This window comes from Impatiens glandulifera, chromosome 4 (genome assembly GCF_907164915.1).
Source record: "Impatiens glandulifera chromosome 4, dImpGla2.1, whole genome shotgun sequence".
NCBI classification, from domain to species: Eukaryota; Viridiplantae; Streptophyta; class Magnoliopsida; order Ericales; family Balsaminaceae; genus Impatiens; species Impatiens glandulifera.
Genome location: NC_061865.1, coordinates 43,641,622 through 43,654,305, shown reverse-complemented (window position 1 = coordinate 43,654,305; position 12,684 = coordinate 43,641,622). Strand labels below are relative to the sequence as shown.

General features: G+C 33.8%; 1 protein-coding gene across 1 annotated transcript; it reads left to right on the top strand.

The window, feature by feature from the left end:
- The first annotated feature begins 2,427 nt into the window (after positions 1-2,427).
- Positions 2,428-7,154, top strand: LOC124935184 (cucumisin-like). Its single transcript, XM_047475634.1, has 11 exons — positions 2,428-2,672; positions 2,985-3,379; positions 3,428-3,495; positions 3,584-3,684; positions 4,258-4,479; positions 4,548-4,659; positions 4,767-4,980; positions 5,066-5,538; positions 5,878-5,996; positions 6,087-6,437; positions 6,842-7,154. Exons 1-11 carry the CDS (start codon positions 2,428-2,430, stop codon positions 7,152-7,154), a joined length of 2,613 nt encoding a protein of 870 aa, XP_047331590.1.
- The last annotated feature ends 5,530 nt before the right edge of the window (positions 7,155-12,684 follow it).

Genomic DNA, 12,684 nt, shown 5'->3' with positions numbered 1-12,684 from the left:
AATTAATTTTAACACCATTAATTTCCATAAAATTGAAAACTAACATATTAGTTACTTTCTTATTTTCATTCATTAATAATAATAATTTTAATAAACAATCAAATCTTTAATTAAAACCATAAAAAATTAAATTATTTTATACTAATTTATTTTCTATATAACATTTGTATAATGAATATTCATATTAATATTCCTTGAAAAAAAATTATATCAAAATATATTGGATTATAAAATTAAGCTTTAACAATATAAGAACAAATGTGTTAATAATCGATATATCTATATACAATAAAGACTTCTCTTTATTTGTTGATTTTTTTATTCTTTAAGATGAATTATTTTAATTTTTTGAAATGAACATCATCTCTTTCGTAACATCGCAGCTTATATTTTTAAAAAATCAAAGACAAAAAAAAAATTCGATGGCGCGAACTCTTAAATAACTTAGCACAAATAAACTATTTTATGATTGTTAGATATATTGTCTTTAAATAAATAAATATATATATATATATATATATATATATATATGCTTATCACATTACCTTAAAACAGTTCCACCGTCTCCCTTGTGCTGGAGCTTATCACAGATGGTTGTGTCACAGGGTACAACGAATTTATTAATGATTCAGCATCGAAATCACTACGCAGCGAACTTGATAAAGTACTAGAACTATCACCGGGTTTTTACGAAAAATATCGAGCGAAGAACTTGAAGAACATTCACAAAAACAAGAAAAAAGTTTTTGGAATTCTAGAGTGAGAAAATAATTAAGGATGAAGTGGTTTGAGATTAGTGATGAGGGATTTTATATTGTTAAAAAGATAAGTTTTCATAAAACAAAATCAATCATTAAATTTTTATCCAACGGCTGACCTTGATTGCCTCTTTATTTCCCATTGCATTTTCTCTTCATTAGAAAATACACGTTACATGATTTTCTATATTTCTAATAAATTGATAGCAATAATATCATGAAGGTTTGATGACAATTAACAAAATTAAATACATTTAATTTGATAATTGTTCTTCAAGTCATTAAATGTTAAATACATAATTAAAAAATTAATTATAATAATTTAATTATTTGGATCAAATTTTACTTTAATTTATTTGAATTTCGTGTGAATTTCATTTGAATTTTATTTGATTTGATTTATCGAAATTCTAATTCCATTAATTAATGGAATTTATGAATTAATTTAAAATTTCAACAAACGATTCTGATGCAGAATCACTACTAGATTTGTTCTACTATAAGAGACAATCATCTGATACACTTCAGCACACAAGAGGAAAACGATGAAACTATTTTAAAGAATAAAACATTTCTCAAATCAACCTTTGAATTCATTGATTTCCGTTTATTTACATATTGTAATTTATTTAATTTCTTGTAAAATTATACTTTTATATTTTATGTAATTTCAACACAAAATACATAACTGTAATAATACATATTCAAGTATTTTTAGAAACTTTTTTCAGTGTGAATTTTAATGAGAGAAAGAGATTTCTTTTCTAAAAAAATCACAAATTACATTAAAAATTGCATAACACAATGACCAAACAAACAAGATTTACAAAATATTAAAAGTTTTTGTGTTTCTATTGTTTTAGAATCTATAAAATGGTTAAATAGGAACTTCGATCTCTCTCTTCCAAGCTTAAGTTAGAAAAAAAAAACACCTTTCTAAGATGAGACAAACAAGAACATATTCAATTGTTCCAAGTTTCCTTCAATTATGTACTTTATACGTTGTCTGTTTTACTTGCACCCATGTGAGTGGTCAAGAAAGAAAGGTACACCATTACACTATTTATCCTTTTTTTTTAATATCTTAATCTTTATTTTGAAGAAGTATAAAAATAAACATAACATAATTTTGAATGGTACATGTACTGTATTTTTGTAAATATAAAAGTTAGTACTGTTCTATAATTTTTGTATTTTTATTGTGTGTGACAAAGGTGATGTTAAATACTACTCATATTTCATTTCCAATCAATAGAAAAACTACCTCACATGATGAGATTCAAACGATCATTAAATTATGTTTATGCAGAAGTATATAGTGTACATGGGAAACTCGAAACTACCAAGTGAAGCTCAAGCTAAGTTACATTCAAGCTTTCTAAAAAAAGCTCTGACTGGCCTGTAATGTTATAATAATCAATTACTTTGAACAAATGTTTTCTTATTAATAAAATTCTATCATATTTACTTATTTTGATTTTTTTTTTGTTTTAATAGTAATTCTTCTGCGTCAGTTCTATACAGTTATAAGGGTCAATTAAATGGTTTTGTGACCTTATTAACAGATGAAGAAAGTAAACGAATTTCCTGTAAGATCATTACCTAGTTCTCAAATTTTACAAATTCTCTTAAAAAATCATTTACTCATTACATTAATTAATTATCAGCAATGAAAGAAGAGGTCGTTATCTTTCCAAACAAAAACCATCATCTACAAACAACGAGATCATGGGACTTCTTACACTTCCCACAAGGGATTCGAAGAGAGCACACGGTTGAGAGCGATATAATTGTTGGAATAATCGATTCTGGAATTTGGCCCGAGTCAGATTGTTTTATTGATACTGGATATGGACCTCCACCAATTAAATGGCAAGGGTCCTGTGATGGATTAACTAATTTCCATTGCAATATGTAAGTACTTGTTTCATAGATTCTGACAGTCATTCATGATTTATAATCAACAAGAAAACAATTAAAATGGATATTCACATTTAATTTATTTTTTTTAAATTAATCAGTTTGTTTTGTAATAAATAAATATCAATTAAATCCTAATAAAACTATTTTTATTGTATGAAGCTAGAATGTAAATCCTAATAAAATTATAATATGTATTAACATAACATTTAACTAATTAGATTATGATGCTTTTGCTAATGATTATAAAAAATTATTATATTTATTCCATTTATTATTTTCACTTATACATGACTTTAAATGCAGGAAACTTATTGGAGCAAAATACTACAAAAACGATGGAGACTTCTCCCCAACCGATATCCAGTCTCCAAGAGACTCCAATGGTCATGGAACTCATGTGGCTTCAATAATCGCCTGTAACCTTGTTAATTCGGAAGGCCTTTCTGGTCTCGGGAGAGGTATAGCTCGAGGAGGAGTCCCGTCTTCGAGGATCGCCGTTTACAAAGTATGTTGGTCAACCGGTTGCGCAGATGAGGACATTATTGTAGCATTTTTTGATGCCATTAATGATGGGGTTGATCTATTATCAATTTCTCTTGCAAATGATTGTTCAAGCTACTGTGACGATCCCATTGCTTTTATGAGTTTTCAAGCCATGAATAAAGGAATTTTGACGTCAATGTCTGCTGGAAACGATGGTCCGGGACTTTAATCTATCCAAAATGTTGCTCCTTGGGCGCTTACAGTAGCAGCAAGTGCCAGCGATCGTAATTACGTTACCAATTTGATGTTGGGCAATGGGAAAACTTTGATGGTGAATCTTTCACAATTATTTTTTTATGTTTAAGCATTCATACAATTTTTTTTATTAAGTTATTTATTCACTTTTGAATCATGCACAGGGAGTTTCAGTGAACACGTTTGATCCAAATGGTTACAGCCCTTTAGTGTATGGAGGCAGTGTGCCCAATAAAAGAAATGGTTCTTCTAGTTCTCAATCTAGGTATTTAACAACAACAAAAAAAAAGATATCCCAATAATATGGACATTGAATAAAATTTTCTTGAATTTCTATTATACCCTTCTGTGGGTGATTATAGAAATTCTAGTTATATGGAGAATGTAAAAGATAGAAAAGTCCCTCAATTTTGTTTAGGAAAAATGATTGGGAGCAAGACTTTGAGGGAGCGACTCGTACAGCGAAAGTGACATCGTTGTTATACGAAAGTGACATCGCTGTTATACAAAAGAGACCTCGTTGTTATACAAAAGGGACGAGGTCTCTTTTGTATAACAGCGAGGTCACTTTCGTATAACGGCGATGTCACTTTCGCTGTACGAGTCGCTCCCCCAAAGTCGTGCTCCCTATCATTCTTCTTTGGTTAAATATAAAAATATGCTCTTGAACCCTTGTATTGTATTGAATTATTCGAATTAAAACCGTAATAAATGAAAGCTTAAACAAACTTTTTTGAGGTTTGATCTCCAATTCTACTTTTCAATGAACTATAGCTATATAGTTATTATTTATACTCTTATATAATGTTCATGTATTTATTGATCTCATATTTTACAGATTGTGCAAACCGAACTCACTTAATCCTATATTGGTAAAAGGTAAGATTGTCATTTGTGATGAATATAATTTTGGAAGAGCAGCTATTTCTGCTGGAGCAATTGGTATGGTGATACAAGCTAATGCAACCAAAGATGGCTCTGGCGTGTTTGCCCTCCCAACAACTTATCTTGACATGCGGAGTACTGGTTACAACATCTTGAGATATGTTAGCTCATCAAGGTATATACGATACAAGCTGTTCTAAACATGTTATACTTTGTTCATTTTTTATTTATTATATGAAACAGTAATCCAATTGGAAGCATATTGAAGAGTACTCAAGTTTTTGATGCTTCAGCACCATATATTGCATCATTCTCATCTAGGGGACCCAATTTTATGACACCTCATATTCTCAAGGTTGTATAAATTTTACTCCTCCAATAAATTTAAGTCCTAATTAAAGTTAGAAATTATATTTAACTTTCAAGAATTTATAACAAAGTTCCTACTCTCTCGATATATAGCCGGATTTGTGTGCACCCGGTGTTAAAATCTTGGGAGCATGGACACTTGCAAATTCTCCTACGAGATTACAAGAAGATTTGAGAAGGCTACCATATAACATCGTATCAGGCACCTCATCAGCCTGCCCACATGTTACTGCTGCAGCCGCATATGTGAAATCATTTCATCCATCATGGTCTCCGGCAGCTATAAAATCTGCTCTTATGACTACCGGTATATATATAAAATGCATAAATATTTAATCATATAAATAATGTATCATTTAAATAATGTTCAATTACAAATAATTTTCATATAGCCACCAAGATGAGTGAAGAAAAAACACCTCAAGCAGAATTTGCTTATGGAGCTGGCCAGATAAACCCTGAAAGGGCTAGAAAACCGGGCCTTGTGTATGATATTACACTAGTTGACTATTTGAAGTTTTTGTGCGGGCAAGGCTACAGCAACAATGATTTGAAATTTCTTTCGGATATGCATGGTGTTTGCAACCGTTATGGGACAGAAAATGCATGGAATTTGAACATCCCTTCATTTTCAATCCCTGTCCTGCCTTCTACTCATTTTAATGTCACCTACACTAGGACAGTTACAAATGTGGGACCTTCATCATCCACTTACCAAGCCCAAATTATTGCTCCACCAGGATTAAACATACAAGTTGTGCCAAACGTACTTCATTTCTCTAGTGTCGGACAAACTCAAACATTTGGGGTGGTTTTCGTAGGAAGGATTAGTGTAGGGAATATTGTTTCTGCTTCTTTGTCATGGGTAAGCTCCACAAACACAGTGAGGAGCCCCATTGTTGTTTTTGTTAGAAACTAATGTATAATAATTAATATTTCTTTTTGTTATGCAATAGTCTCTTGGATTGTCCAAGTCTCTTAATCTTATCTCTAATAAATGAGACTCTTCATGTCTCTTAGTTTAATGTCTAAGTTATGTTTTACTTTATATAATTATGTAATCGTGTTCTTATTTCAACAAGTTCAATAGACAAAATTTCATTCAAAGTTGTTTTCATTCTCTAAAGTTTCTATTCACTTTCTAATAAGTTTTTTACGGTTCGATCATTGAAGTCCTGATTGTGATTTCGTTACATGGTATCAGAGCTTTGGTAACATTGGTGAAGAAGGTATCATTGTTATTCGATATGGAAAGTGGTGGTCGTGTAGCTGGACTTGGTTTGGAGTTGTTAAACCATTCAAACTATCGGATATGGAAAACCTGTATGGAATCGTACCTGGTCGGGAAAAATTTGTAGGACATCATCGTAGACGAAAATGATGTAGCTCCTGAGGATGTTGCTGAAAATGCAGAAGCATCGAAGAAGCGGAAGAGACTCAATGCGAAGGCAGAATTTGTGTTGAAGAGGTCAATCTCCCACAATCTGTTTGTGCACATCATTGGTTGTGGATCTACTCGCGAGATCTGGAAATGCTTGGTCGTCTTTTCAACAAGAAGAACGATGCTTGTTTCCAAATGCTTGAAAATGAGTTGGCAGCCGCAATGCAAATTGGATCTATCTCAGAGTTCTTTCTTAAGTTAAAAAACATATGCTTAGAAATTTCCTTATTGAACCCAGATGAGAAAATCTTAGAAGCTCGAACAAAGAGGCATATTGTTCAAGGATTTCGACCCGATATACACCATTCATCACATCGATTCAAGTTTGGGCTCAACAACCTTCACTTGAGGAGTTTGAAAATCTCTTGTCATCTTAAGAGTCGTTGGCCGCACAAATGACTAGAACGAGTATAAAGTATGAGTCAAACAATGTGTTGTTCGTGAAGAAATCGAGCTTGAAAATGGGAAAGTCGAAGAAGGAAGAAATAGGTCAGGATTTTTCAAATATTACTAAAAAGCCCCTTAAGTGTTTCAGGTGTGGAAAGACTGGACACTTCAAGAGAGATTGTAGAGTAACTTTGAATGGAAATTTTGCTAGTTCAAATCTCGGATAAAAGTCTAACCAACGTGTTGAGGAGGACTGGGACAAGGCTTTTCATATCGATGTGATGATTTCGAAGGAAAAGAAAACATAGGCGTCTTATGGTAAACAGGAAATCGATCAAAGGTGGATTGTCGATTTAGGGTGCGGACATCATGTTACTGGAGATGATTCTGTGTTCTCGTCGAGTCGAGTTCATAATGGAGGTGGTGGCATTGTCATGACAGATAAGTCAGTTCATGAAGTTAAAAGGGAAGGATCAATTGTCATTAATAACGACAAAGGAGAATCTATTACTCTGAAGAATGTCTACCATGTTCCAGGAATCCAGAAGAATCTCTTCTTAGTAGCAAATGCTATAGACGCGGGAAATCTTGTGTTGTTCGGTCCACATGATGTGAAGTTCTTAAAGAATGTGAAAGAACTAGAACTCGGGTAAATGATCTATTTGTTCTTTCAACATCAAATTCGTACATCGAAAAAGTGAACAACAAAAGCACCTCCTTTCTATGGCATGCAAGACTTGAGAATGTCAATATGACTAAGCTTAGTGTTATATCTCGAAAGACTTGTCGAAATTCTACCTAAAGATTGAGAATTGAGGAGGGCATTGTGTGTGAAGGATGTCAATATGGGAAGACTCATCGACTTTCATTCGACAACTTTGTATCAAGAAGTAAGGGTTCTTTGGATCGAGTTCATAGTGACTTGATGGGAACAACTCGAACTGCCTCATACTCGGGAAGTAAATATATGTTTCTATTTGTGGATGATTTTTCTCGGTTCACCTGGGTGTACTTTGTGAAAGAGAAGTCCGAAGTGTTCTCTAAATTTCTCGAGTTCAAGGAGACGGTAGAAGGAGAACAAGAAAGGAAAATTCAAGTATTGTGGATAGGCAATGGTGGAGAATTTTGCTCAAAAGAGTTTGAATTGTTTTGTAGGCAAAATGGAATAAAAATAAAACTCTCATGTCTTGAGACCCCGCAACAAAATGGGATAGCCGAAAGGAAGATTCGACACCTTATATAGGATTGTAAGTCGTGGCTGCATATGAGGAATATACCAAAGCACTTATGGGCATAAGGCATGAGTTGTGCTTCCCATGTCATCAATGGAGTTCCTCTTAGCCCAAATGAGTTCAAATCTCCATTCGAGATGCTTTTTAGTTTTAAGCCTAATGTTAAGCATTTTAGAATTTTTGGATCTACTTGTTATGTCAATATTCTAGACTCGAGAAGGACCAAATTGGATGCAAAGGTAGTAAAATGAGTGTTCGTGAGCTATGACCAAAGAAGGAAAGGGTGGCGGTGTATGGATCCATCAACCCACAAATGCATTGTGTCGAGAGATGTTATTTTTGTTGGGAAAAATTAAGAGTTCATTAACTTAGAAGAAATTGTTTGGAAGATTAAGTAAATAGTTAATTAAAAGAAAATGCTAAATATTAATCAATTAAGTTTTGATGATGTTTACATATAAACGAAGTTAAGTCGTCTAATTATTTCTATACAGGTGCATCAGATTTGGCTAACTTAAACGTGGTCTAAGCATGCTAATTAGACGTGTTACGTACTTAGACGTGTCAGTCTAACATATACGTAGTTATACGTGCAAGTCTAACAGATACGTAGTTAGACGTGTCAGTCTAACAGATTCGTAGTTAGACGTGCTAGTCTAACAGATACGTAGTTTGACGTGCCAATTTAAAAGATACGTAGTTAGACGTGTCAGTCTAACAAATACATAGTTAGACATGCAAGTCCAACAGATACGTAGTTAGATGTTCCAGTCTAATAGATACGTAGTTAGACGTGTCAGTCTAACAGATACGTAGATAGACGTACTAGTCTAACAAATACATAGTTAGACATACCAGTTTAACAGATACGTAATTAGACGTGCAAGTCTAACAGATACGTAGTTAGGCGTATTAGTCTAACAGATACATAGTTAGACTTGTTAGTCTAATAGATACGTAGTTAGACGTGTCAGTCTAACAGATACGTAGTTAGACATGCAAGTGTAACAAATATGTAGTTAGACATGTCAGTCTCACAAATACGTAGTTAGATGTGGGCATCTAACTCCTTCAGATCAGTCTGAAGTGATATGCCATTAAACGCTACAGTCTAACTCCATTAGACGTGGTAGTCTAATGGAATTCGCTGTTAGACATTGACGTCTAACTCTTTTAGACTTGGCAGTCTAATGGAGCACATCTAATGTCTTGCTTTAGTAGCGGTTTCAAGTTAGCATACGTCTACCCACGATCAACTAGTTGTACGCTACTTCTACTTCACTTTCTCTTGCAGACCAGTACGTCAGCTATTTGCATCCAATGAATGAACACCACGTACGCGAAGATTCCTCCCACTACTTGTTCAGTACAGGACAATTGTAGAAGGATATTCGGCGCGCTACCGTTCAGTTCGACCACGTTCCAGAAGCATAGAGTCTTCTGTACTTTGTCCTTTAGGCGTCCATCCTATGGGCGCGGGCCACGTGGTCATACAAAAGATTCGACCGTTGGTGTCCTTCTACTACAAATAGATGCTCAAGGACAATGACCGAATCACCGATTACTCTACTCATTAATACAAAAGATTATCCCTCAACGTATATCGTCTCGTGTATGCGTAACGTAGTCTTTCAAAAGAACCACAGGATTTGTCGTTGTTCTCTAATGCCTTTTAATCATTGAAACATGGCAACGGTCGAATCCATTTTGTTGATACGTGGCAATGGTACGTTTGTCTATGCCTAGCGTACAGGATTTTTGTGCGCATTACATTTGAAATATTCGTTTATCGTATTATAGGCGTACGGGATTTTAGTGCGTAGTGGAATAAAATATTCGTTCATCGATTTGCATGTCAGAGTAAATAACTGGTTGTACATTTGTCGTATTCAGGTGATGTAGAAATTAGTTGATATCGAGCTCTACTGATAAGCTACTCTACTGAAAGCGCACTCATATGTTGATCAGATCTACTGATAATCTACTCTGCTGAAAGAGAACTCAGCTGTTAATCAGCTCAGCTACTAGCAAACTCTACTAATAGAACAACTCAGCCGATAACAAGTCTGCTTATAGAAACTCTATTGTCAGCGCTTCTTCGGCTCTATTGATGACAACTCTACTGATAGCGCTTCTTCAGCTCTGCCGAGCAGTAACTCTGTTACCAGAGCATCTTCAGCTCTGCTGATGGCAACTCTGCTGCTAGCTCTTCTTCAGTGCTGCTAATGGCAACTCTACTGATGAAAACTCTACTGTCAGTGCTTTTTCAGCTCTACTGATAACAACTCTGTTGTCAGCGCTTCTTCAACTCTACTGATGGCAACTCTGCTGTCAATGCTTCTTCAGCTTTACCTGCACATTAACGCATTACTGAACTTAGTTTTATTCATTCATCAAAACCATGTGTATTCATTTTAATTCTCCTAAGTTAATTTTAATCAATTAAGACGTTTTTTATAATTTAACTTAATTTAATAATTTCCCCATTTTTTATGATTTAATCTAATTTAAAATTTTCTCCATTTTTCTCTTTTAACTTAATTTAACAATTTCTGCTTTTTTGATTATGTTAAAACTAAGTGATGATGAGTAGGGAACTATAGATAACTATATAGATATGGGAAATGATAAATAAGTAAAATATTTCGAATATAAATTTCCCCATTTTTAATTCATTGTCTATATTTCCCCTTGTAGTTTGCTTGAGCCTGCTCCAACTGATTTCTTTTCCTTGCTACCTTCCTCTTCCCGATTTCCCACTCACTACTCTGCCTCTACTACTTTCCCCTTTTTAACATCAACATCCCCTTATCGTTTAAGGAAGTCCGTGACTTCAACAGTTTTGTAGTTTGATTGAGCCCGCTCTAGATGGCTTCTTTTCCTTTTTACCTTCCCCTTCCTGGTTTCACCCTCACTTCTTTCCCTTTACTACTTTCCCCTTTTTAACATCAGCATCCCCGTCTTGCTCATCTCAAATTTTTTCTCCATCAACTTAGAGAACATTTCATATAATTTGGGGTTAGTTGACCTAAAGATGATGTCATCAAACTCTATGAGCTTGGTTAAGTCCATATAATGCTTTATCTAAACATGATCCAAGTTCATGTCCTGTTTTACCTGCACATATAAACATTGGCAGCTTTCGTACCCATATTTATTTGGGTTCATGGCTAATTTGTCCCTTGGGGATCCATACTTGAGTTATTTTTATGGATCTCTCATTATGTGTTTTTAACTTGGCAGATTTATGCTTACCAGACCAGCTGGTTACCCTGTTTCTGGGCTTAAGCCAACTTGACTTTTGTTGAGTTCGCTTAACATATTTAATTTCATCTTTAAGAGTCAAATCATTACAGTTTCGATTAGTTCGAATGTAAGTTGAGTTTCCCTTAACGAAACTTATGAAATTAAATTTGACTTGTACCGGGTTCAACTTATTGCAGGACTCAGCTAGATTGCCCCCAACAAATACCAGACCAGATTTACATCTAGCAGGCCTTTGTTGCTCAGGCAATTGCTTGAGAGCATTTCCAGACTTAGTCCATTACTAACCACATAGTTTATTCTTTTATTTTAAATAGATAAACTCTTAATTGTTTTTTGAGCTTCTCATTCTCAGCTTATAGCTCATTCATTTTGTTTTTCAAAACTTCTGGTTCATTATTTTGAGTTGAGAAACTTGTATTGTTAGATTTATTTTTCAAATTTATTTCGTTAAAAAGATTTAACAGTTTCTTGTACTCAATGACCATGTCATTGAATGCAGTAATTAAATCATTTCTTATGAATTCATCAGGGTGAAATCCAATACATCGTTGTCATCTGTCATTAGCATTTGATAATTTCTTCCTCCCTTTCATTTGAGGAGCTCTCATCGGAATCACTTTCAACTCATTTGCTCTTGCTTTCCTCATCAAGTAGAGCATTTTGTTCCTTCTTATTCTTGGAAGTTTTACGATGTTTGTGTTGTGATGGAGTGGATGGACATCCTCATTCCTTGAGTTTATCTCAAACTCATAGGCTTTCAGATCGGCAAAGAGATCATACAACTCGATCTTTTTCAGGTCATAAGTTTCTCTCATAGCCACCGTTTTAATATCTCATTCTTAGGGCAAAGCTCTCGTAGCTTTGATAGAAACTTTTCTATTGCTATATACATTTTCTAGGTTGAGAGTTCGATGACTATGCTGCTGAATCTTTTGTCGAACTTAGTTATAGTCTCACCCGGGTGCATCCTGATGTTGTCGAACATTTGTGTGTCAACCATTAGTTTGTTTTCTTTTGTTTGGTCGTTGCCTTCACAAAATCGAGTCAGCTTCTCTTAGATCTCTTTGGCAGTGGAGCATGACTTGTGGATCCAAACCCAAATAACTGTTTAAGAACATGACATTTTTTTTTATCATTTTTAAATATTTTAAATGCATTTGTTAATTGGGCTTAAATGTATCAGACTAAGCGTGAGCACTAAGCAAAGTGTTTGGTTTCACCAAACTTTGCAAGAATAATGTTTTTCTTCCAATGATATAGAGCTGACACATCCTTTGGGCTGTCAAAGTCTTTATTTATTTATTTATTTATTTATTTATATATATATATATATAAAACTGTAGAATTTTTTTCTTTTTCCTTTGATTTGCTTTTTCTTCTTCTTTTCTTTTTTTAAGTTCTGATTATATATAAAACATTTATAGCCAAGTAGATTATTTAAAAATAATAAATTTTATTTATGTGAGATGAAAAAAATAATAATAATTTGGGTCCTCAATGTTGGGGGGCCAGCACTGCTTACTAGTTCAAAATTTAGAAATACCAAAAGGAGTTTGGCCATCAGAAATCAGTAACACTGAACCAGAAGCTTTAAAGTAGGTCACTACAAGCAATTAACAGACATGGGTAACTACTTCCAATATGCATATTAAGTATTAATACCCTAAAATTTAATAAAACCTAC